The sequence below is a fragment of the Poecilia mexicana genome, unplaced genomic scaffold, assembly GCF_051168715.1.
Source record: "Poecilia mexicana isolate PSO_F unplaced genomic scaffold, ASM5116871v1 scaffold_16, whole genome shotgun sequence".
Taxonomy (NCBI): domain Eukaryota; kingdom Metazoa; phylum Chordata; class Actinopteri; order Cyprinodontiformes; family Poeciliidae; genus Poecilia; species Poecilia mexicana.
Window position 1 is genome coordinate 18,645,357 of NW_028263385.1, and position 24,285 is coordinate 18,669,641.

General features: G+C 37.8%; 5 protein-coding genes across 6 annotated transcripts; 4 read left to right on the forward strand and 1 right to left on the reverse strand.

Moving 5' to 3' along the window:
* Positions 1-393: 393 nt before the first annotated feature.
* On the forward strand, positions 394-7,440 carry tnxba (tenascin XBa). Its single transcript, XM_014968576.2, has 15 exons — positions 394-487; positions 1,530-3,045; positions 3,133-3,264; positions 3,343-4,107; positions 4,224-4,346; positions 4,493-4,636; positions 4,726-4,845; positions 4,946-5,101; positions 5,188-5,297; positions 5,374-5,506; positions 5,590-5,741; positions 5,817-5,913; positions 6,036-6,197; positions 6,740-6,903; positions 6,985-7,440. Exons 2-15 carry the CDS (start codon positions 1,653-1,655, stop codon positions 7,081-7,083), a joined length of 3,750 nt encoding a protein of 1,249 aa, XP_014824062.2. The 5' UTR covers positions 394-487; positions 1,530-1,652; the 3' UTR covers positions 7,084-7,440.
* Positions 7,441-7,522: 82 nt separating this feature from the next.
* cyp21a2 (cytochrome P450, family 21, subfamily A, polypeptide 2) lies at positions 7,523-13,933 on the forward strand. Its single transcript, XM_088013854.1, is given in 12 exon segments — positions 7,523-7,894; positions 8,000-8,191; positions 8,272-8,361; positions 9,350-9,504; positions 9,603-9,698; positions 9,946-10,056; positions 10,148-10,234; positions 11,070-11,153; positions 11,273-11,404; positions 11,487-11,653; positions 12,164-12,267; positions 12,352-13,933. Coding segments are annotated over 12 exon segments (1,590 nt in total). The 5' UTR covers positions 7,523-7,764; the 3' UTR covers positions 12,594-13,933.
* Positions 13,934-14,878: 945 nt separating this feature from the next.
* Positions 14,879-18,119, forward strand: LOC106904290 (uncharacterized). Its single transcript, XM_088014174.1, has 7 exons — positions 14,879-15,015; positions 15,815-16,096; positions 16,173-16,460; positions 16,536-16,817; positions 16,909-17,169; positions 17,257-17,367; positions 17,541-18,119. Exons 1-7 carry the CDS (start codon positions 14,943-14,945, stop codon positions 17,546-17,548), a joined length of 1,305 nt encoding a protein of 434 aa, XP_087870300.1. The 5' UTR covers positions 14,879-14,942; the 3' UTR covers positions 17,549-18,119.
* A 778-nt stretch (positions 18,120-18,897) lies between these two features.
* Positions 18,898-21,340, forward strand: LOC106904284 (uncharacterized). Its single transcript, XM_014968566.2, has 8 exons — positions 18,898-19,046; positions 19,445-19,726; positions 19,800-20,087; positions 20,163-20,444; positions 20,531-20,791; positions 20,874-20,990; positions 21,071-21,096; positions 21,194-21,340. The coding sequence occupies exons 1-8, from the start codon at positions 18,974-18,976 to the stop codon at positions 21,305-21,307; spliced, it is 1,443 nt and encodes a 480-aa protein (XP_014824052.2). The 5' UTR covers positions 18,898-18,973; the 3' UTR covers positions 21,308-21,340.
* On the reverse strand, positions 21,331-23,791 carry LOC106904287 (uncharacterized). Of its 2 annotated transcripts, none has more exons than XM_014968572.2 (8): positions 23,704-23,791; positions 23,225-23,563; positions 22,868-23,143; positions 22,715-22,771; positions 22,467-22,622; positions 22,086-22,142; positions 21,882-21,944; positions 21,331-21,797 (listed from the first exon to the last, which is right to left on the reverse strand). In XM_014968572.2, exons 1-8 carry the CDS (start codon positions 23,768-23,770, stop codon positions 21,787-21,789), a joined length of 1,026 nt encoding a protein of 341 aa, XP_014824058.2. In that variant the 5' UTR covers positions 23,771-23,791; the 3' UTR covers positions 21,331-21,786. The 2 variants fall into 2 exon arrangements, with proteins under 2 accessions (XP_014824058.2, XP_014824057.2); XM_014968571.2 differs by having other exon boundaries at positions 22,715-22,774.
* Between the last annotated feature and the right edge of the window lie 494 nt (positions 23,792-24,285).

Genomic DNA, 24,285 nt, shown 5'->3' on the forward strand with positions numbered 1-24,285 from the left:
TTGCAGAACATGTTCAAATCAAACTGTATGCGTAGCTTTGCAGTGTTTTTCAGCTTTTTTAGCAACTAAAACATGATGTACAAGAAATTAATAATATAGTTATATATACATGTATTAGTAGATAATTCTGCTTTTCATTAGAGTAGACGTCAGCAATACATGTTAAATGAAATAATGATAATTTTCACAGAAAATGAAAGTGGTACATTTAAGGTTTGAGTGAGTGCAAAAGTTTCTGTTTTTTTGTAACTACTACACAAATATTTTTCCCCGTGGTCAGGCGTTGAGGGACCAGTAGGCGTGGTGGAGGTGTGTTTGTAATAGGAAGGTGTAGGAGGTGTTAGCAGGGCCAGTCTTCATCACTCACCTCCTTTATATTGGGGGTCCCTTTTTCAAATCTTTCCTCTCAGATCCGATCCCGTCTGCTGGAGTTGCTTTGGCTCAGATGGCGTCAGAGACATAAAGCAAACAACTCATTCATCAGTAGGTAGGTTTTCTTCTCCATAATTATTTAAAAGAGAAAACTGGACTCTTTCGAAGTAATAATATGTAGCATTTGCTCCAAAGGTAGACATGACAGTGCACATATACTATGTTGTGTTGCAGTATTATCTTGTATCTTGTTTTGTGTGAATTTCTTATTTGTTGTGATTTACATATAATTCTTTTCATGATGGAATAAAAAATACATGGATATTGTATGCAGGTTAAAAGTGTGTAGGTTGTTACAACAAGTAAAACTTTATTATAGTGCTTAAAAAAATAAAGGCACACAAGTTTTCTTAGTTCTCCTGTTTGATTCTTCATAAATTTATAACAGCAATTGGACATCTGTGGGATTTTTAGAGTTTTGGCTCCAGTGGTTTGTGCAGCTTTCTGTACCTTGAAAGGTGTACCTTGTCTCGCAGTTCAGTACAGTGATGCTTTGTTACTGCTCAGCCTGCTCTTACAGGTTAACTCTGGGTTTTCCACTCAAGTCTTGCTTCTTCCTGATCATTTAAAAACTTGGTTTGGCAAGCTGTTCAGTTACAATCCAGGGCTGTATTTGTAATATCTATGTTAGAAAATTCAGTTTTAACTATGTAAATGTGCGTACATGATTATTGCATGTAAAATGCATTAGTTTGGAGGATTTTATGTCAAATCAAAATTGTATTGTTTTGACTATAGCGTAGTTATTACTCGTTGTAACATTAATATGAAATAAATCAACCTCTACCCAATGAAATATTCTCTTCTGTTTATTAAACTTTGTCCAACTTACAGTCTCTTTAAAGAAGGTAAAGACTTTCAAAGAAGTCTGTGGTGGAGTGTTTCATGGCAAAACACTACCCAACAAATACACTTGTCATAAATATGACTGATGTAAAAAATACCTTATCTAAAGAGTGTAAATGGGAACTCTGTGAATCTGGAGCGAACAAGGACCAAAAATACTCATATGATCAGAAAAAGTGTGCTAGAAACTTAAACACATTAAAAAACACATAGATAAATAATAATAATGATTTTCCTTTTTTCATCTATAGGAGAGACCTGCCAAAGTCACCTCCAACAGCATCTCCTAAGAAGCATAGAGGAAATACATTATTTTTGTTGTATAACAGTTTTCCAAAAGTTATACAACATCCCTGCACAGCAGCCATTGCAATATGTTAGTTACCCTCGGACTTATCTTACTCCTAATCCCATTCCCCTCCTTTCAAACCGCGACCCTTGACAAAAGAGATGCTGCAGGAAGCAATGTGACCAAAGGCAATACTGTTTCAACCTTCTCAAAACCAAAAACCACTGCTGCCCCTTCTAAACAGAGTTTGAACCCCACCCTAAAACCAAACACTGTCACTGTGACAATTTTACCCACTGCAGGCTCCAACCAAAGATCAGCAGCCAATGCTGCAACAACCACCAAAAGCAAACTCAGTGTTGCAGTGGTTCAAACCACTCCACCATCACCAGCAAGGGCTCCTAAAGCCACTTACACCAACAGAGACAAACACAAACTCAACCAGACAGCTTCAACTAAGCTATTGTCACTTAGTGAAGAAAAAGCCAACAAAATCAAGTCTGAACCTACTGGAGTTCACCAAGACCAGTCAACTATCACGAAGCTTTCCTCAGACAGTACTTTGAAAACCAGCAGAAACAAACCTCAACAATCTCACAATCAAACTACATCATCAAAATCTCCTTTAGCCAGTAATGAGAAGAATGCTGAGGACAAGTCCAGTCACAAAGTTCCTTCCACACCTTCCAGTGGCAGTAAGCCCACCAAAGACAGGGCTGCAGCTGGAAACCAGACTGTTTTTGATAATCCCGTCACCACCGGTGATGAGAAGTCCAAAGACAAGTTAACTCCAAATGTTCCAACTTTACCTACCAGTGTTAGCAAAACTTCTCGAGGCAAAACAACAGCCTCTGGTAACCAGACCATTGCTCAAACACACACCCCTAAAAGTGATGACAAGTCCAAAGACAAATCAACTCAGAGCGTTCTGTCTTTATCTACCACCAGTAAACCTACAAAAGTCAAAGCCACAGTATCTACTAATCAGACAACTTCTGATAATTCTCCTCCTAGTGGTGATAAAAAGTCTAAAGATGTTTCAAATACTCTGCCTATACCTACCAATGGCACTAAAACTACTAAAAATAAGCATAAAGAGTCTGGACATCCATCTGTGGTTGATAGCCAACAGATCAATGATGAGAAGGCCAAAGACAAGCCTGGTGAGAGAGCCGGGGGTTCCAATAAAGATAAAGAAATGGGCACCATTACTATTACTCAGACTCCTTTAATCCAGGCAACCAGCAAAGACAATGCTGGTCCTTCACAGCCCCTTAAAGTGATCATCAGTTTCAATGGTGACTGGAGCCACACAAAGGAACAGGAGCTGACGTTAAAGCCTGGTGCTCCACTGGTGATGACACATAGCATCAACCTGCTGCCTGGTGGGTGTGCAGGGGGATGTGAAGCTGAGGTGGCTGCTCTGAAAGGACGCCTGACCCGGCTGGAAAGAGAGATGTCCCTTCTAAAGGAGAAATGTAGCTATGCCTTAAACGTACTTTTAATCTAACATCAGACAACAGGGACTGGGTATAATAATTGTGCTTCTTCTTTTTGCAAACCAGGTCCATGTTCTGCAAATTGCCCAAATGACTGTAGTGGCAATGGGAAATGTGAGAAGGGGAAATGTATTTGCCATAAAGGATTGACAGGTCTTGACTGCAGTAAGTGTGCAAAAGATGCCGAGTGCTTTAAAGGTAAGAATACGTTTGTTATGCTTCCAAAGTTTATTTTATTCCACCTCTAACAAACTTTAAAATTTTCCTGTTCACAAGATGATAAGAAGGGTTCAAATACAACCATTGGATCTATGAATGACAGTGAAAAAGAGGTCCATGGAGAAAAACCGGAGATCAAAAAGCTTCCTCCAACAACAACTACGCAAAGACCAAGGAAATTACCGCTCCAAGATGAGCCAAATGTAACGCAGAGTAATGAGAAAAAAACCAACAGCACAAAAAGCAAGAATGAAAACAAAAACAACTCTGTTGAGCTGCCCAACACGAACAAGAATCAAGTAAAGACATCCACTGACATAAACCGATTTTCAACAAGTCCATCAACAGAGGACAACAACAAAGTTTTTGAGAACAATACAACAATCAATAACTCCTCCAGAAAACACGGAGGCTTAGGATCGGTGAAGGCCGTGAATATCTCCACCTCTAGCTTCACTATCACATGGTTAGCGCCACACCGTATGTTCAAGAATTTCACTGTGATCAGAAGAGAGCCTCACACTGACAGTGACACTGATGAGAACGAGGGGCTTGGAGAGGAGATTGTTGAAAGAGACTTGATGTCTGACACTAGAACCTCAACTGAAGTCCACAGTCAGAGCACCAACACAACTGTCTCCTCTGGTAAAAGTGCTGAATCTAGAAGTAAAACTGAAACTAAGAGGATCTCGAGAGTGGTGCCTGGCAGCGCACGGTCCTTCAAGTTCAGTAATCTCAAGGCAAACACACGTTACGTGGTCCACGTATTTGGCTCTACAGCAGACAGAAGATCCAAGATTCACAGAGTTACAGCAACAACAGGTGGGATATGAAATACGAGAAACATATTTCCAAATGGTATCAACACTCTCAAAATAGCTTTTGCTAAGAAGCTCTAACACTAATCAATGAATAAAACTACTTGTTTCTATTCCCAGGTCCTGAGAAACCCACAGAACTGGTTTTTAGTAATGTAACAGAGTCCTCTCTGACTGTTTCTTGGACCAAACCGAACACCATATTTACAGGCTTTAGAGTAACATACATCAACATCGCAACAGGTTAGTCAAACCAACTTTATCTTAAGACAAAGACATTGATTTAAGCAAAAGAACAAAGTCAGTAAATATAGACAGAAACCCTGCGATGTGGGCTACAGACTTGAAAAAGAGGTAAATGTATACGATGCTTGTGTTCATGTTGTCAGGGAAAAGCCAGTTTGTGGCTGTGGACTCTCACCAATCAAGTGTTGTTCTGTCTAACTTGTCTGCTGGATCGACCTACGTTATCAGTGTCACTACAACCAAAGGAAGCGCTCAGAGTGATGAACTCACTTCAGTTATCACTACAGGTAATGTTGTTGAAGTTCACCCAGTACACATAGTGTACAAGAAGGTCAATTAATATGCTGTGAATGTTTTTTTTTTTTTTTTTTCATAGTACCTGCTCCTCCAACACATCTCCAAGTCATCAATGTGACAGATAACACAGCTTTGCTGCGTTGGACACCCAGCCTGGGGAAAGTAGATCGTTTCATTGTTAGCTATGGGTCCTCCAAGAGTGAGTTTGAACTGACAGTAAAAATAAGTGTAAACATGGAACTGATTGATCCATCTATCAACTTTTTTTTGTTTTGTTTTTGTTTGTTTTTTGAGTACAGCTCCAAATGTTACAGTAACAGTGATGCTGTCAGGAAATTCAGTGCAGTACCAGCTGAAAGGTTTACAGAGAGCGACTCTGTATAAGGTCAAAGTCCGGACCCAAAAGAACAACCTCCAGAGTATGGGAATATCTACTTCATTTACAACAGCAAATGGTGAGTAGAATAGGAATAACTGAAGGCTTTAGAGTTTTTTTTTTACCTTCTTAAACTTAAACGTATGCAATTCTTCTGTTTCCTAGTGGTTAAGGCCAGTGAAATTGGAGGTCGGTCTGCAGTGATTGCCTGGAGGACTTCTGTTGTTTTTCACAGCTACAGAGTGATCTATCAGATGGCAAAAGAGGAGGCAAAGGTGAGTGATTATCCGCTTTTGATTGGACCAATTTGACCAAATTAAGATTCTGCAAAAATACACCTTTGTGTGTTAGGAAGTCATTCTGGAGCCACCCATCACAGAGTATAAACTGACCGGCCTGATTCCTTCGTCATCCTATTCTGTTGTGGTACAAGGCGAGAAAAATGGAAAGTATACGTCACTTGTCACGTCACAGTTCGTCACCGGTAATTATTTTTTTCTCACTATTTAGATTAGTTAGAGCTAAATATTCATAATACTCTAAGGCACGTGTTTCTTTGCCTTCCAGGAAAATTGCGTTTCCCTTTCCCGACTGAATGCTCACAAGAATTGCTAAATGGAGCTCTGGAGTCAGGGGAAGTGACCATCTACCCGCAAGGGAAAGAGGGGCGAGCAGTGAGAGTTTACTGTGACATGGAAACAGACGGAGGCGGATGGACGGTACAAGAAACTGCAAAGACATTTACAAAGTCAGTTGGCAAAACAGGATGCAAAATCAATTTGGGTGTTTTATAGGTTTTCCAGAGACGGATGAACGGAAAAACCGATTTCTACAGAACCTGGAGTGAATATAAAGCTGGCTTTGGAAACCTAAGTGAAGAGTTCTGGCTGGGTATTGTTGGACATTATTGCTCATTTTACTATCCAGATCAAGTTGTTGCATTTTGAAGGAAAAGAAATATGCTTTGTTCATCTCTGCAACTTAATGTGTTTTTTTTTCCTTCCTTTGGCCAGGAAATGAGCTCCTGCACAACCTGACCAGTATCGGCCCTGTGAGCCTGAGAGTGGATTTGGAGTCTGGAAATGACACAGCTTACGCTCGTTACGCCAACTTTTCTGTTGCTTCAGAAGGGAGAAACTATACTCTTACTGTATCTGGATACACAGGAACAGCAGGTGCATTTTAAAGGATAAAAAAGATGATTTGTAAACAACTCTATGAACATTTTTTCAAAATTAAAATACATGTGTGAAAACTCATGCCAAACATGTTAGGGTTAAAAACTTTAAAATTCCAAGAATAGGCAAACATTCCAACCTTAAATTTCCAAGTTATTTTTTTTTCCTTTTTGTGATATTGATTATTTTTTAAAAGCTTAATAAATTATTAAGCAAAACAAAAAAATTGTTGTCCAAAATCCTAGTTGGAATATGAAATCTCTCGGGAAAACACTTGCAATGGTGCTTAAAAAATTATATTTTTTTTGCATTATTTTTGCATTTATTATTATTATTACTTATTTATGGCACCTAAAACTGCTGTAACTTTATGTTTGTGGGTTTTTGTTGTATTGTTTATCGTAAGTTACAGGTTAGCATAATGTCCTTCTAAGTTTAAAAGCAACTTCATAGAAGAAACTGTAACAATCTAGTTTTTTTTTTTTTTTTTCAGCTAGATATAAAACAGATCCTAATTTAGATGCTTTATTTTCTTCTAGGTGACTCCATGAAGTACCATAATGGCCGCCCATTCTCAACTCGAGACAAGGAACCAGACCCTCTGGGGATCCACTGTGCCAAGGCTTATGTGGGGGGCTGGTGGTATAAAAACTGCTACAAAGTCAACCTCAACGGTCTTTACGGCATGAACAGCAATAATCAGGTAACCAACTTTCCTCACATTTTTCAAATACTATGGACACAGACCACAGATCAGTGGTTTTCTGTTTGTTTCTGCTTATAGGGAATAGTCTGGATAGACTGGAAAGGCAAAGACGTGTCCATTCCCTTTTCTGAGATGAAGTTCAGACCGTCTCGGTTCTCCCCTGCAACTCACGGCTAAAGATGCTTCAAGCCCCGAGACTTGTACATACCTGCGTCTGCATGTCTATTCCCACAATAAATTCCATGTAGGATTTTTTGTTTTTTTTTTCAGATACTACTGGAACAATCAGTGTATTTAGTTCAGTTTGAAAGATGTTTTTTTGTTTTGTTTTGTTTTGTTTTCTGAGCTATTCTTATGGAAAATAAAACGAGAGTGGATGAGTAGCTCATTGCATCTGAATACTAAAGAAACCTTTTGCTTGAAGATGATTTTATCTGTTTTACCTCTAATAAATCTCTGTGCACCACACACATTAATCCCACTATTACTGTATTATTATGCACTGTCAATTGGAATAAATATTGCTTAAGTGGGTCTCGCATGTCATTTTTTGCATTTTTTATTTTTTTTTTAAACCAGAGCTATTTTGCAGAAAAACTTGCACAGCACAAAGCTGAGCATCAGCCTGACTGTCATGTAAACAGAGGTTTGTTTTAATACCCTTCAACACGTCCTGACTGTGTTCATCACGTTATCTCTTGTTATATGTGCTGGAGTCATCACATCATTAGATATGTTGACCTAAAAAAAAAATATTTAGCTGTCCTTGATTACAGTGCAAACACTGACAGCTTATCAAACTGAGAAGTATAAAAGAGTAGTGTAGTGTACTGACCTGCTTTTCAAAGTAGAGGATGCATGAGAGAAGACAAAATGGCAGTAGAGATGTCACTGGTCAGTGTCGGAGCATTATTTTTTCTTGCGCTGCTCCTTTTGGTACTGATTGCCAGTCAACGAAACACTCATTCGCAAGGAAAGGATAAGAAAAGTAAGTGTGCTGGGAAACTCCATTTACTGTGTGAATAATTCATATTTCATGTTGGCTTAATAATTCAACCTTACCTATTTTTTTTTCTCTTCTAAAATTTGAAAGGAGTAAAAACTGGACTTCTGCAGCATCTGTACCAGTTTGTTCGCAGTTCTTCAAAACCTTCCCTGCCGGGCCCCCCGAGTCGCTTCCTTATCGGCAACATGATGGAACTGACACACGATCACTTGCCGATTCACCTGACCGATCTGGGCCAACGCTACGGAAGCATCTACCGCTTAAAATGTGGAAAAACAAGTAATTGTTCACATAAGGGTCACATCGTCTGTCTCTGTCTGACAGACATGTAACCTTTCATTTCTACTCTGTTTGTTAAGCCATGGTGGTGCTCAACAGTTGTGAAGTCATCAGAGAAGCACTGGTGAAGAAATGGTCTGATTTTGCTGGACGACCAATTTCCTACACAGGCAAGATATATTTCCTTGATAGACATATCTCTATGAATTAGGAAGTCGCTGAAATGATGCTTTGTCAGTAATTCAACTCAAAAGGAGGTGAAACTTGATTTTTAACACACAAGATGATTTTTTCTTTAGTTTTTCTGTTATTTTGAACCATTTTTTTGGGCCCATTAAGAACAGGGACAGTGCAGGTAGGCGTCTATGTCCTGCTGGAAGATGAAATCAGCATCACCACAAACCTTGTCAGCAGAGATAATTATGAAGTGTTAGATGTCCTGGTAGGTAGCTGGGTTGAACTTGAATAAACACCAGCAACAAAAAAAAAGCAAGGCTCTTTAACTGAGCGCTGTGGAAACTTCCCTCTGGACTTCAAGCAAACTTGGACTAGACTTTCTGCCTCTCTGCTCCTCCTCAAGACACAGAAACCTCAAATTCCAATTGAAATTGGATGAGTTTAGTGAAAAATTGTGTTTTATCTGAAAAGACAAAGTCAAGGCCTTTGCCAAGATAAGACGCATCTGGTGTTGTCCCAGATTTAGGAGTGAATCAACTCAAGGAGTGCAACGCTCATGTGAAGTAAACATTTGTGTGCGGTGGCGCTTGAAGAACTGACTCCAGCTGCTGTCCACACCCTGTGAACATCCAAGCTCAAAAATTGTCTTTGCTTCCAAATCCTCTCTACACTGTAGTTGTTTTTGTTGCTGGTTCACCGTTTTTAATTTATTATTATTATTTTTTGTTTGTTTTTAACAAACGTTTTTCTTCTACTGAACTTTCCAATAATCTGCTTGGATACAGCATTCTTTAGTTGCTCAGCCATTTTCTTTATCTAGTTAGTCTTTCTATTCTGTTATGTTTACTCCTTTTATTAGCTGTAGCAGCTTTCAAAGTGAAATGTTCAAAATTCACAACTCTATAAAAATTTATGTAGCTGAGTTTAACTTTACAAATGTAGTCGCTACATTCCCTGATATTTTCTTCACACTCGAAACAGGAGACATTGTGTCTGGAGGAGGACGTAACATCTCTCTGGGAGATTACACCGAGGAGTGGAGGGCACACCGGCGTCTCGTCCACAGTGCCTTGCAGCGCTGCTGCCAGCGGTCTTTACATGGGGTGATTGAGAGACAGGCCCTGCATTTGAGAAAGGTACAGAAAACCAGGACAGGTCCAGTGAGACCAAACCAAATTCAGGGGAATTTCCAATGTTACGTAACCTGATAAAGAGTGGCCTGTTTATCTCTCAGGTTCTGATGGATTATCAAGAAAGTGCTGTTGACCTCTCAGAAGATTTTACTGTGGCGGCCAGTAACGTCATCACCACTTTAGCTTTTGGGAAAGAAGTGGGTGTCTACTTTCTCCAGCTGTTTATTTTAAGCTTTTGAGTTCTGAGGACAGTTTATAAAACGTGCTTCAATGAACAGCTGTGATTGTGCCAGAGCTGAAATTGGTTGTTTGTTTGTGTTGGGGAGAGAGCAAAGTTTCTGTTTGAATAGTTGTTTTTAGTGGTGAGGGTTGCAAAAAGATGCAGTCACATAGTCCATTTTACCTTAGAACACAGTGTGTATCCTTTTTTTTTTTTTTTTCTAGTATGATAAGACGTCACCAGAGCTGCAGGAGCTGCACCACTGCCTGAACAAGATTGTTGCCCTGTGGGGCTCCTCGTGGATTTCAGCCCTGGATTCTTTTCCGCTGCTGAGAGTCAGTAAATATTTAATATTATGACTGACAGTTACTGGGTTATGAAAGCACATTTCATTCATAAATTCATGTATTATTTCCTCTCTTAAAGAAATTACCAAATCCCGTGTTTGCTTGTCTTCTCAAAGAAGTGGCCAGGAGGGATGCCATCATAAAACAGCACCTTAACAGTTACAAGGTTGGTGAATTTCAAAAATAGATAAAGCATGTCTATGTTTTGTAACTAAGTACCTTCTGATCCAACATCTATACGACCAATTTAGGGGTGTACCTTCCAACTATGACACTTTTAGATAATTACATATAAAAGGAAAAGAAATGTTTGATTATAGGCTGAACAAATTATCAGTATTCATACACAAATGCAAGAGCCAACACACAGAAACAGCAGCACAATGCATACAGTAAATACAGCTAGGTAGGGTAGCAAACTTAAAAAATAGGCTAACTGAATGACAGACAATAATAACCAATAATAATACATTTTCTTTTACGTAACAGTCATGAATGACACATAAATGGGGTAATGCTAGTTAGTTTGAGAATGATAAAATAGACTAAAATAATGGTAAATACAGTCACACCATAGGGATGGATCACACATGAACATTTATGCGTCCACACACAGTAATAAGGGTAGATTTTCCTCTCCACTGCTGCTACATGCATGTTCAGTATGAGGGATTGCTGTAAATGCAACTTGCTTAAGCAAGAAGACTCAATGTCAATACTGGAAGTCAGCATTCAAAGTCAAGTGAACCTGATGGACCTTGATAACTAGTATCAACTGGAAAGTGATTGTATTAAAATGATTTTTGTCGTTGTTGTTGTTCCATAAAAAGTTAGACAATATCAACATTGAAAAAGTACAAAATGGCAAAGAGGGAAAATGACCAAAACACATGGACAACATAGAAATATCAAAGGTTAAATTCAATTAATAAGATGCTGTATCCAAGTCTGTTTATGTATTATGTTTAAGTTATTTTTGTCTTTCTACATTCTGTTTGCAGGCACAAAACAAAATAAACGAAGATGCTATAACAGGATTCCTCCTCCAGGGCCTTGATAAACATCAAAGCACAGAAAGTGGGGAGGTATATACCTTCACTAAGTGCCAGGAAATATTAAAAAGGAGATATTTATAGAAATCCAATATTTTTAAGTAAGCAGAACTTTATCTGCAAACAAACTGTAGACATGTTCTTATCTCCAGCTCCTGACCGATGTCCATGTCCACATGGCGACTGTGGACCTCCTCATCGGTGGAACAGAGACCGCTGCAGCTTGGCTCAACTGGACCGTGGCCTTCCTGCTGCACAGACCAGAGGCATAGGAAACTTTTACTGTTAACATTTTTTTAATGCCATTTACACATCTTGCAGGTTGTGTCTGTGTCTCATCTCTTTTTTTTTTTTCCTATGGTTTAGGTGCAGACCAGCGTATATGAGGAGCTGTGCAGAGTTTTAGAGGGGCGGTATCCTAAATACAGTGACAGACACAGACTTCCTGTGTTGTCCTCTCTTATCAGTGAGATGCTCAGACTCAGGCCGGTTGCTCCTTTGGCCGTCCCACACAGAGCCATCAGGGACAGCAGGTTAGCTCAGCTACAATGACATAATGAGACAGCAACTCAATGCATTTGTTTATGATTTGGACTCATAATGAGTGAAAATTTCTCGAATTTTCTTTAGATATTTGAATAGTGGCTATTTAGTATTCTAGCGGATGACAAATTAAGAAGTGGCTGATGAACCAGGTTTCTTCTGAAATTTTGACAATTAACACTCGTCTGTGTAACCTGAATGACACGTCTTTCCCATTTTGAAGAACAGCCATTGGGCTCAGTGTTATGTCATCTTTACTGATATTGTAAGAGGTTTCAGTGAAACTCTCTTAACGTAGAATTTAATAACTCAACTGAATTACATAAAGGTTACAAATTTTCTAAATTTGATTTTACTGGTTTTGCTATTGCAATAAAATATTTAAGTCATTAATTTTAATTTATTTATCAATGTATTATCTTTACCTTTTTGTTTGCTTGCATTGCTTTTTCTCCAGTGTTTTATTTGGAATTTGACTCTGATTTTAAACCCATGTGCAGCATCGCAGGTTATTTCATCCCGAAGAACACGGTCATCATTCCCAATCTTTTTGGAGCGCATCATGATCCAGCAGTTTGGCCCGAGCCGTACAGCTTCAAACCTGGTACAGCTTTACATCCCCTGCTTCAGTGTCCTGCCTGAGCTGGCTCAGCGGGTTTCAATTTGAATCTGTTGTTTTTGCTTTCAGAGCGCTTTCAGGAGGGAGGTGGCGGCTCCGCTCGCTTCCTGATGCCTTTTGGAGGGGGTGCTCGGCTCTGCCTGGGGGAGTCTGTTGCCAAAATTGAACTCTTTCTGTTCACTGCTTACTTGCTAAGAGATTTCCAGTTTGTCCTTCCTCAGAACGAATGCTCCCTGCCTGACCTCAGGGGGGTCGCCAGTGTTGTGCTTAAGATCAAGGCCTACAAAGTTGTGGCGTGTCCTAGGCCTTGAACTAGTCCTTGGGTAGTAGTGTGCACACGTTTTCATCGCTGTAAATGTTTTCCTTTTGTTGCATTTGAGTCAGAAGAAGTTCCTTAACAAATTCAACATGTGGATCTAACTTCTGGAAAGAACAGAGCGGCAAAAATGTCTAACCTTAACCTCTGTGTAGCAATGCACATGGATCCATCTGTATCTGATTATGTACTGGAGACTCTAATTTTGAAACAATTATGGCACCACCAAGTGGGCAAACACTGTACATGCATGTTGCTTACCTTTTGCATTTTCATTTTTACTCCAGTGGCTAAAAAGAGTTTTAAGTAGACATACTTGAAGAAAATGATTCATATTTTTCTGGATTTGGTCACCAAATGTCATCAGGTTGAATCCTTATAAGAACATAGAAAACAAATTTAAATTTGGTCAAATAATGTGACCAAATTTACTCAAAATGAGGGAACTCCTATTTACACTTGATGAACAACTTCTTATGTTCGAATATTAAATTTTGTCTATGTTGAATATTGTTTTTTAAATAAGTAGCTCAAAAGGTTCAAATGAACCAAAATTATAGCTAAATTTTACATGCATTGTTTTTAGTAGAGTAAAACCATTCCCAAATGCACCAGTATATATATATTGTTTTACGTACATGGCACACCTAAACTTACAAACAATACAGAAAATAATTTTTTCAAGTCATGTAATGTGTTTATTAGTACAGTAACAGCTCAAAATTTAACTTTCTATGTTTAATTACCAAAGAGCTCCTGTGTTGAGAATAAACTTCTGTTGAATCTGATGTTTCTATGAATTATGATTGTGGTTAGGTTTCAGAAAAATCTTAAAGTGAATAATAAATGATCAGATAATTTCAGCTATTTTTATTTAACAGTTGTTGGAAACCCCATTCCAGCAGAGGACACTGTTGAGCTTATGTGTTCCCTCAATGCATTTATAGGATTTGTTCCCTGCAAAAACAACACAGGCATATCAAAAGGAAAACTTAATTGGGTATGTTGCTTCAATAACTTGTAAAAATCCATCTGTTTGCTTTACAAAACTCATCATTACCAATAAACTGAGTGACCATGACAGGATATGGAAATGTCAAATAACCCAGAATGGTGAGGTTAAAGCCTCTGTCAGATAATGCTCTGAAATAAGAAATTCTAACTGTGGTTTAGTCTGTACAAAGGTTGAGCTTTGCTCTCTTTCCTGTAGATGGGCTGGAGGAAGTGTTCACTGCTGTTGGTGAGTCAGTGTCACTTCTATGCAGAAACATTTCGTCTCTCAGACTTGGAGACAGAATAGAGTGGACACTGAATAAAAATTAAAAAAAAAAAAAACACTGGCTCCATCACTAAAAAATGATCCAAGAAATGTATTGAGCAATCGCTCATCAATAATAATCAGCTAAACGAGTCCCCTGCATGCTGGAAACCACCAGTGTGTGGGTTGCGAAATCTTTGTGTCACTTCTATTTTTCTTGTTTTACATCTACATCAAAGACTGGTTCTGCAGGAGGAGATCTCACTTTGATCTCTGTGGTTACTTGGTTGAATAAATGTAAAAAAAAAAAAAAAAAAATCCTTGAATCTAACCCAGTTAGGTTGAAGGTTGCTCAAATATTCTTGAGTGGATGTTAAGTTGATCATAGTAAAATTTAAAGAAAAAATAACTAAGATGGTTGTCAGAGCTGTTTACTAAATGCTAATAGCACGTTGTTCAATAAGCTTCTTCTCACAGTTTTTATAAGCCCTGATGAAATGACCTTGTTTGTCCACAGAGAAGGTTCACTGAGGGCATCAAAATTTTAGCACTCTGTTAAATGTGCAGTTTCAGTCATTCATCGTTTCCTTTTAATAGATGCAGCTGCAGTTGAATTTGGCACATATGTGAAGTGGAAACACAGATACCGTGCAGGGATTAACTCTAACAGAGAACTACTACACCGAGCTGTCAGAGTAGCATAATTACTACTATTTATCTTGACTCCTAAGTCAGTTATGATATTAAATGACTGATTTGTTTTCGCAGCTTATCTGTGGTGAACCGTCAGAATTGTAAGGCAGAATTTGCATTGAAATCAAGCAGATATGGTGAAATGTGTTTCTCTGAAAATTATGATATCACATACTCTGTATAAAAACACACACCTACAGAGGCGTTTTTATACAGAGTATAAAAACAGCCATGAAAGACTCTTCAGTGAAACGGCCTCAGGTTTGTATTGAAACAACTTCCTCCAATGTGATGTCACAAAGTGATTTCCGGAAGAGGTATTTTAAGAAACTGTTGCTCTCAGAGAACTTGGTCATATTTGTGAAGCATTTAAAGGAGTTGTATAGAAGAAGAATGAATTTCCAGCCTTTGATTGGACTGTGTCTTATTTCTCTTCTATGGGCATCGCTGGCACTTTATTCACCAGGTAGGTACAACACTTCTCTTATAATCAAATTATCTAGGTTGCATCAGGTATTTAATTTAGTATTTACAAGAATATCTTCTGAAAAGAGAATGAATGTCGAGCCTTTGGTTGCTCTGTATCTCATTACATCTGTTCAGTCAGATTCACTTTATTCCTCAGGTAATTATAGCGCATTTATTATATCTAATCATCCTAATTGATCTCTATTTAGTATTTAAGTATTTATTTACAGTGATGATTTGGTACTCTGTTGTACTAAAGCTGGATGCTTTCTCTGCTTATATATTGTAAATAACTGTAAAATTTGGATGTTGTTGCTTTGTTGTCATGACAAATAGATACTAATATATAAACTGGCATTTTTTTCATGAAGTCCATCTTTCAGAATGAATGTTGTTTTGAATCTGGGATTTGTTTTTAATAAGCACAAGCTTTCCTAAAGAGAGTTTTAGATTTATAAAAGTTTTTGATGGAAAAGTGACTGTAAGAGTGTTTTCACTGATGGCTTGATATTTAATAAACTGCTCATATGTGCTTGAGAGGAACGGGAAACAAATGATGGGAAGCCCCTTAAAGGTTATTCAGTGTAGTTTGTATTTCAGTTATTTCTCTAATCATGACTTGTTTGCTAAATATCCAACACAGCAACAGAGAATATGACTGGGATTCACTGTGCAAGTGAATTCAAGTTGGATTATGATCTGCACGCTTTTGAAAAGAACTGTATTTATATTTTTCATTTGAAAACCTAAATGCATGTATTTTTAGCTTGAATGCATTGTTTTATTATTACACACAGGTCCTGTGCTGCAGATTGCTATACCAGGAGACAGAGTTACCTTGAAATGTGGTTTACCTTCTACTGGATCCTGCTCTTCTGTAAACTGGACAGTCACAGGTTTGATATGGGAAACAGATGAGGTGGTTACAGATGGAAAAGTGACACATTTAAAGGAAAACAAGTATCGTCTGCTAAAGGATTGCTCCCTGGAGATCCCTCAGATGGAGCGTGATGATGCCAAGTTGTACACTTGTCAAAGTGGAGCGCTAAATTCAAGTGTTGACCTTCGGTTTGTTGACAGTAAGTAGGACTGTGGTTCATAAAATCTTTTAAAGTGAATATTGAATGAGAGAGTAATTTTGTTTTTATTCAACAGTTACTGAGAACAAACCTCCAGCAGGAGGCACCATAGAACTTCACTGTTTCATCAGTAAATCTTCAGGATGGGAGCGTTGTAAAAACAACACAGACATACATTTCACCTGGACAACAGAGGATGACGTTCCAATAACTGGTAATAGATTTAGATTTGAAAATCCATCTGTTTGCCTCTCAAAACTCATCATTACCAGGAAACTGACCGACCATCACAGAATATGGAAATGCCAAATAACCCAGAATGGTGAGGTTAAAGCCTCTGCCATATACAGGACAACAGTAAGAGGTAATGCTCTGCATTAAGAAATCCAAACTGTGGTTTAGTCTGTACAAACATTGAGTTTTGCTCTCTTTCCTGTAGATGGGCTGGAGGAAGTGTTCACTGCTGTTGGTGAGTCAGTGTCACTTCTATGCAGAAACACTTCCTCTCTCAGACTTGGAGACAGAATAGAGTGGACACTGAATAACAAAACGCTCAGTGATGTGTTACCTGAAAATGGACAAGCAAATGCATTTCATGTGATCAAAGACTCATCCTTAGTAATCAGCAAAATGACTCCTCTGTATGGTGGAGATTACCAGTGTATGAGTTCATCTGATGAGCAAAGAGTGTTACACAAAATTAGGGTTCACACCCTCAATGGTAAGTGAGAAAAATAATAGAAAAGAAATTCAGACTCTGAGAGCTATCTAAAAATTTCTTCTGACACTTTTTTTTTCTTTCTATGTTACAGTTGCAGCAAATACAGACCCAGTAGGAGGAAATCTCTCTTTGACCTGTGTGCTTACTTGTGCTGAAACATGTGAAGAAAACTTCAACTTAACTTGGTCAGGAAGTAACCAAGAGTGTTGGCAAGGCAGATTATTTCATGTCAACAACACATTGATCAATGAGCTTCTTCTCCCGGTTTGGCCAGTTAGCTCTGATGCAATAACCTGCTCTGTGTACAGAGAAGGTTCACTGAGGGCATCGAAAACTTTGAGCCCTGATAAATGTACGTATGTGGGGTTATTACACATTATAAAAAAATTATACAGAAAATATAAGAATACCAAAAATGACAAGACTTTAATCTCTTCAGCTCTGCAGCTTTCCTGGATTTTAGCCCTTCGCCTTGGCCTCGTAATATGTGTAGGTGTAGCTGCAGTTGGATTTTGCATCTACATGAAGTGGAAACACTGCAATAAGGCAGGTAAAGATGATTTACGAACTGTTCGACTAAGCTGTCATTTGTTCTGAAAAATAAGATTAAACATGATTGTTGTTTTCATATTTTTATGCTGCTAATAAACAGTCAGGACTGAACGACTTTGCAAATCAGGCAGAAATGTTCAAATGTGCTCACATCAGTTTGCTTCTTCTTAGAGCCATGAGGAAACACACCGAGGAAGAAGAATCACAAGAAACAGAAGACAACTTTACAACTTTACTGCTGATCTTCTACAATTTAAAACATTTTTTGAAAAAAAAAAAAAAATGATGTTTTGTAGAGATGGAAAAAAAAAGCTTATGCACACCAGGCTGACATTAACTGTCTCTACATCTTAAGGCGTAAAATTATGATTCTGGACCATCACATGGCTCAGTGGTTGAGCCACTTTGTCAATGTTTGATTTTGCAGTGTTTTATTTTTCTATACCACATCTTTGTATCTGTCATGTAAGATGTCACCTTTTAGCTGCTTATCCACATGTTTCCAGCATCAATGTAACCTTCTGCAGTAGTGCAGTTCCTGGCTTTGCTGCCAAATATTCAGCAACCGATAAGTTTGTTTATTATAGGAAATAACACATCTATCAAAATATAATAAAAAAAGCCAAATGAATATGAATTGAGCAAAAATCTAGTTTACTTCGTTTTGAATAATTTGTATTAACATTTTGTTTAAACCTGTTAGTACCCTTAACAATCACAGGGGGAAATAAAAGTATTACTGCAATCATACTATCTGAATAATTTCTGAACAATTTTCTTGCTGGTTTACAATATTATGACTATTTTTGCTTTAGTGATGGGCTTCAAGTCTTTGGGGTTCGAAGGACCTAATCTTCATCTCCCTCCTCAGATTCTTTGTCAGGTTCATAAGGGACTCCAGCTGGGTCAATCTGAAACTTTAATATACATCCAGTCAGATGAGGCATGTTGGATAATATTTATAAACATCTGTAAACCTTAATCTGCCTGGAGAGTGAATGATGTTTGGCTGAGCTGTACTGTTTATTTGCTTTTCATCTGAGAATCAGAACAGCTCTATGTAAGATCAGAACCTTTAGAGAAGAACTAAAAACTGAACCACTAATGTGTGGAACCTCACACTGGATCGGGTTTATCATATCATTTCTCAGCAGGCAGTTTGTGTTCAGTTGTCATCTTACAGAGTAGACAATGAACTGGACTCATCCATGAATCATGAAAAAAAAAACAACAACAACACACACACACACACACACACACACACGTTTTTGCTAATTTTGCAATAAAGTGTCTAAAACTAAATCTACAAAAATATATGTTAACAAGTCTGGCATCCACGTGACAGATGGAGAAGATTAGGCTGAAAGTAAAAGATATATTTACTCAAACATCTGAAGCAGAAGAACAAATTACAGGGACCTGCAGAGCGACAAAAACAGCCCAGAAGAAGATTTTCTATTAAACACATTCCGTTTTGCATTGAAGTAACATCCTGTCATGTGGTGTCAAAAATACTTCCTGAAGAGGTATTTTAAGAAACGGTTGCCCTTACTGAACTTGGTCATATTTGTGAAGCATTCATACAAGAGTCTTATGAAAGGAAAATGAATTTCCAGCTTTTGATTGGACTGTATCTCATATCTCATCTCTGGGCTACGCTGGTACATTATTCATCTGGTAGGTACAACACTTCTCTTATAATCATCTCATTTAGGTTGTATCAAGTATTTAAGTAATTGTTTATTGTGGTGATTTGCTTTACCTTACAAATTTAAAAATGTGTGTAAGGAGAAAATCATCCAACACAGTACCATATGTGGATGCTTTCTCTGTATTTGGTCATGGATTGCATTGAAGAGCCTCTAGAAGGTCAATCAGCATAGTCCAGTTTTCAGTTCTCTAATTGTGATTTATTTGTTAATTATCCGACAAAGAAACAGTGAATCACCGGAAATCACTTTGCAAGTGAATATAGATTGGATTAGCATAGATACTTAAATACCTGCTTTGAAAACAAATACTCAATAATTATTTATATTTTTAGCCTAAATGCATTGTTTTATTATTACACACAGATTCTGTGCTGCAGATTGCTATACCAGGAGACAGAGTTACCTTGAAATGTGGTTTACCTTCTACTGGATCCTGCTCTTCTGTAAACTGGACAGTCACAGGTTTGATATGGGTAACAGATGAGGTGGTTACAGATGGAAAAGTGACACATTTAAAGGAAAACAAGTATCGTCTGCTAAAGGATTGCTCCCTGGAGATCCCTCAGATGGAGCGTGATGATGCCAAGTTGTACACTTGTCAAAGTGGAGCGCTAAATTCAAGTGTTGACCTTCGGTTTGTTGACAGTAAGTAGGACTGTGGTTCATAAAATCATTAAATTGAATATTAAACGAGAGTAATTTTATTTTTATTCAACAGTTACTGAGAACAAACCTCCAGCAGGGGGCACCATAGAACTTCACTGTTCCATCAGTAAATCTTCAGGATTTGAGCTTTGTAAAAACAACACAGACATACATTTCACTTGGACAACAGAGGATGACGTTCCAATAACTGGTAATAGATTTAGATTTGAAAATCCATCTGTTTGCTTCTCAAAACTCATCATTACCAGGAAACTGACCGACCATCACAGAATATGGAAATGCCAAATAACCCAGAATGGTGAGGTTAAAGCCTCTGCCAGATACAGGACAACAGTAAGAGGTAATGCTCTGCATTAAGAAATCCAAACTGTGGTTTAGTCTGTACAAACATTGAGTTTTGCTCTCTTTCCTGTAGATGGGCTGGAGGAAGTGTTCACTGCTGTTGGTGAGTCAGTGTCACTTCTATGCAGAAACACTTCCTCTCTCAAACTTGGAGACAGAATAGAGTGGACACTGAATAACAAAACGCTCAGTGATGTGTTACCTGAAAATGGACAAGCAAATGCATTTCATGTGATCAAAGACTCATCCTTAGTAATCAGCAAAATGACTCCTCTGTATGGTGGAGATTACCAGTGTATGAGTTCATCTGATGAGCAAAGAGTGTTACACAAAATTAGGGTTCACACCCTCAATGGTAAGTGAGAAAAATAATAGAAAAGAAATTCAGACTCTGAGAGCTATCTAAAAATTTCTTCTGACACTTTTTTTTCTATGTTACAGTTGCAGCAAATACAGACCCAGTAGGAGGAAATCTCTCTTTGACCTGTGTGCTTACTTGTGCTGAAACATGTGAAGAAAACTTCAACTTAACTTGGTCAGGAAGTAACCAAGAGCGTTGGCAAGGCAGATTATTTCATGTCAACAACACAGTGATCAATGAGCTTCTTCTCCCAGTTTGGCCAGTTAGCTCTGATGCAATAACCTGCTCTGTGTACAGAGAAGGTTCACTGAGGGCATCGAAAACTTTGAGCCCTGATAAATGTACGTATGCAGGGTCACTTGTTTGTTAATGCAATCTTGTTTGAGCACAAAGAAAAAAGAAATAAGACTACATTCTTTTCAGCTCTGCAGAGCCTGGCATGGTTAGGTCTCCTTCTTGGCGTTTTATTCTGTGCAGCAGCAGGAGGAGTTTTTATTCACTGGAAGAGGAATCGCAACAACGATTTGGGTCCTGAATCTGGTAGAGGAACCCTTCACCTAAACTTTCACTTTTTGATCATGTACCAAAAGTCACAACTGATGTCTTCTCTCTTTCTGCAGCTGATGAACTGTCAAGCATCTCAATGGTAAAAAGAAATAAGTATATATATCAACATTTCCATTTGATTTGTGTTGGTCTGATATATCCCAGTATGCTAATGTCATTCTGGTTGTTTCTACCAGAATCATGTTTATGATGCCATTCAGGATGAGGAAGTACAGCAACCGGGACCACTAAAAAGAGAAGTTGCCACCACTGATGATGGTTTCTACAATTTATTACAACCTGTCAACTAAAGTAAAATAAACACTGCTCTGTCTTTACTTAAATGCTGAAATAGTTTTATTTGCCAACACAATAAACATGATTTGCAAAATAAAATACACAAGAGAAAATCACATGCGCACTTTGGATGAAATAAAGCCTGTTGAAAGACAACAATGTAGCAAACATTGCACTTGAAAAATATAGATCATTTGAAATAAACTGACTGGAAACTTTGTTAGGCACTTCTGTCCAGTGGTGTTAGCACAAATAAGGAATCAGCTAATTACATTGTAGCAGCTCACCGCATTTAAGCATTTAGACATGGTGATAACAAAATGCTGAAGGTCAAACCAATGGGGGGAGAAAAGCATTTAAGTGATGCTGTGATGCTGAAGGTGGCATGTTTCTTGGTGCCAGGCAGGTTGGTCTTATTTTTATTTTTTTTTTTTTTTTTTTTGAGGGAACAGAGAAAGAACTTCAGTGTTTTCCTTGAGTGGCCAGAAAATTTCTAGATTTGAACTGCAACAAAAATGGGAATATTGGAATATTTGCATAAATACTCAATACAAATATTGATTAGAGTTATCATTGCCTTATACTTACAGGTGAGTCCTTCTACGTTCTCCTCTGGGAATGCATACAAGCTGTTGATTCGACTTGTAGTATCTGTGTGTTACACAAACATTTCTCATTTAAAAGGTGGAAAATGACTCTATAAATTTAAGGCAAGAAAATACAAATAATGAGGTGCAGCTTAGATATTTGATTTAAAAAAAAGTGGCACCAAGACCATAATTTTACTCTCACCTGGTGAACATGGAAGACTGACATTCTCATAAACATCTGCAGAGTCTGTAAAGCAGACTGGTTCACAAGAGAAGAAAAGGGAAAAGGCAAATAATATATATATATATATATATATATATATATATATATATATATATATATATATATATATATATATATATATATATATATATATATATATATATATATATATATATACACACACACACACACATATTTACATGGGGAAAGAGGAACAGAGAGAGAGAACGAGAGTAAGTAAAGTTTATTTATAAAGCGCTTTTCTTTTTCACAGTCATGAAGTCATAAAGCACTGTGCAATAGAAATCAACCATAAAACCTTAAAACCGTACAAAACAGAGAGAGAAACAAAGAGCCCACCTGCAGAGTTCCTCTGAGTTTTATATCTCCTGTAAATAAGCACTCCTGTTAGTGCTGCAAGTGTGAAAATCGTGGTAATGGTCAGGACTACAACCAGAGTCGAGGTTCCACCACTTTCTTCTGCCCTGTTGGTCTCCGAAGCAATGTAAGCAGAGGCTGGCAACGACATAAAGATGAAGCCATTTCAACACCTCAATACAAAGAGACCACTGTTACAGTGAATGTGGAAAATTAAGCAGAAAATACACCTTGGCGAGTTTCTGTAAATGCAGATGTTGGACTCATGGTAGTCGCGGACACGTCTTCTGCTTAATCAAACAAAAAAGCAAAGGAATAGAAAGAGTTATCTAATAGACAACATTACTGGAGGTAATACTGAAGAGATCTGTTTAAGATCAGACCTTGGTGACCCTGAAGATGTAGTTTGATCTCTGAGCAGCGATGACTTTGCCCGAGTACATAATCACACTTGTACCACCCGTCGTCACTGGCAGACACAGACTTGATTGTCAGGGATATACCCTTGATTTCAACCCTTGTCAAATTAACAGGTACAGAGTTGCTCCCTTTCTTCTTCACCCATGTGACATTTGAAGGGGCTGTTTCTGCATCCACTGAACAGTTAAGACTCACTTTCTGACCAAGCTTTGCCACCTCTGGCTTAAGAGTCCGGCAGTCTAAAAAATCATAAAGAAGCATGTGACCTACCATGCAGATTGTATAAATGAATCGTTAAAATAAAAAAATGAAGATCCTACCTTTCACTTGTAATGTTATTTGTGTGACATTAATTCTGTCCCATCCTTTCCAGATTTCTAAATCGTACTCCCCTCCATCTGATTGTTGCAAGGTTTTCAAAAAAACACACGTTTGTCCTTTCATGTCTGCTTCCAAATTCACACGTTTGGCATCCTGGGATTTCTTTGGGTACTCAAATATAACTGACGGTTCCTTGACATCTGTTTTTTTCATCAGTCTGATTCTATAGCAAATCCTTGGATCTGTGATGTTGAAGTTTAGACATGACAGAGCCACGTCTTGATCTTTAATAGCTGACACAAAGTCAGCACCCACAGAGTAAGATTTTAACGAGGTTGCTGAGACAGGAAAGATAAAAAATTACTCTATGTAGTGAATTACTAAAATGTGTAAATCTACAAAAAAAAGACATAAAATATATATTCAAATAGAATATTGGCTGATTTAATCCAATAAGAAAGACCAACAAGAAACTCACCTCTGCATTTGGGAGGAACTTTTAATACAAACACTAAAAGACAAACCTGAAAATACAAGTGAGCCATTTTCTGACAAATGCATCAAGGTCATGTGAGGATTAGCTTTTGTACCTTTAGTTTTAAGATAGGATATTCTCAGTTCCTGTGAAGTGTCATCTTGAAACTGAAGTACAATGAACATAGGACTGTTTTCCTATTTTCAATTGAGCAAGAGCGCCATCGTTTGGCAAAAATAAAACATCACTGTGACATGGTGATTGACTTGTAGAGTGCGTCTGAATAAACTATAACATCATCCATCCTTCCATCTAATGTCTATCCCGGCTTATCCTTGCAGGATTGTTTTTCAAGATTATTGTATAATGCTAATTACAAAACCATGTTCAGTTTCAGAAAAATTATGCTGGATAAAAAAAATACTTTTAGTAGAGAAAGGTCATGTTCCAGCCTACATTTCAAATAAATTGATTCAGTAAAAATTTAAGGATATTTGATCTTTCTAATGCCGTGTATTAGTAAAGTATTGAGATTAACTGCATAAACTCTAAATTTCTTGGCTTATGCCTTCATTTCAGGTAACT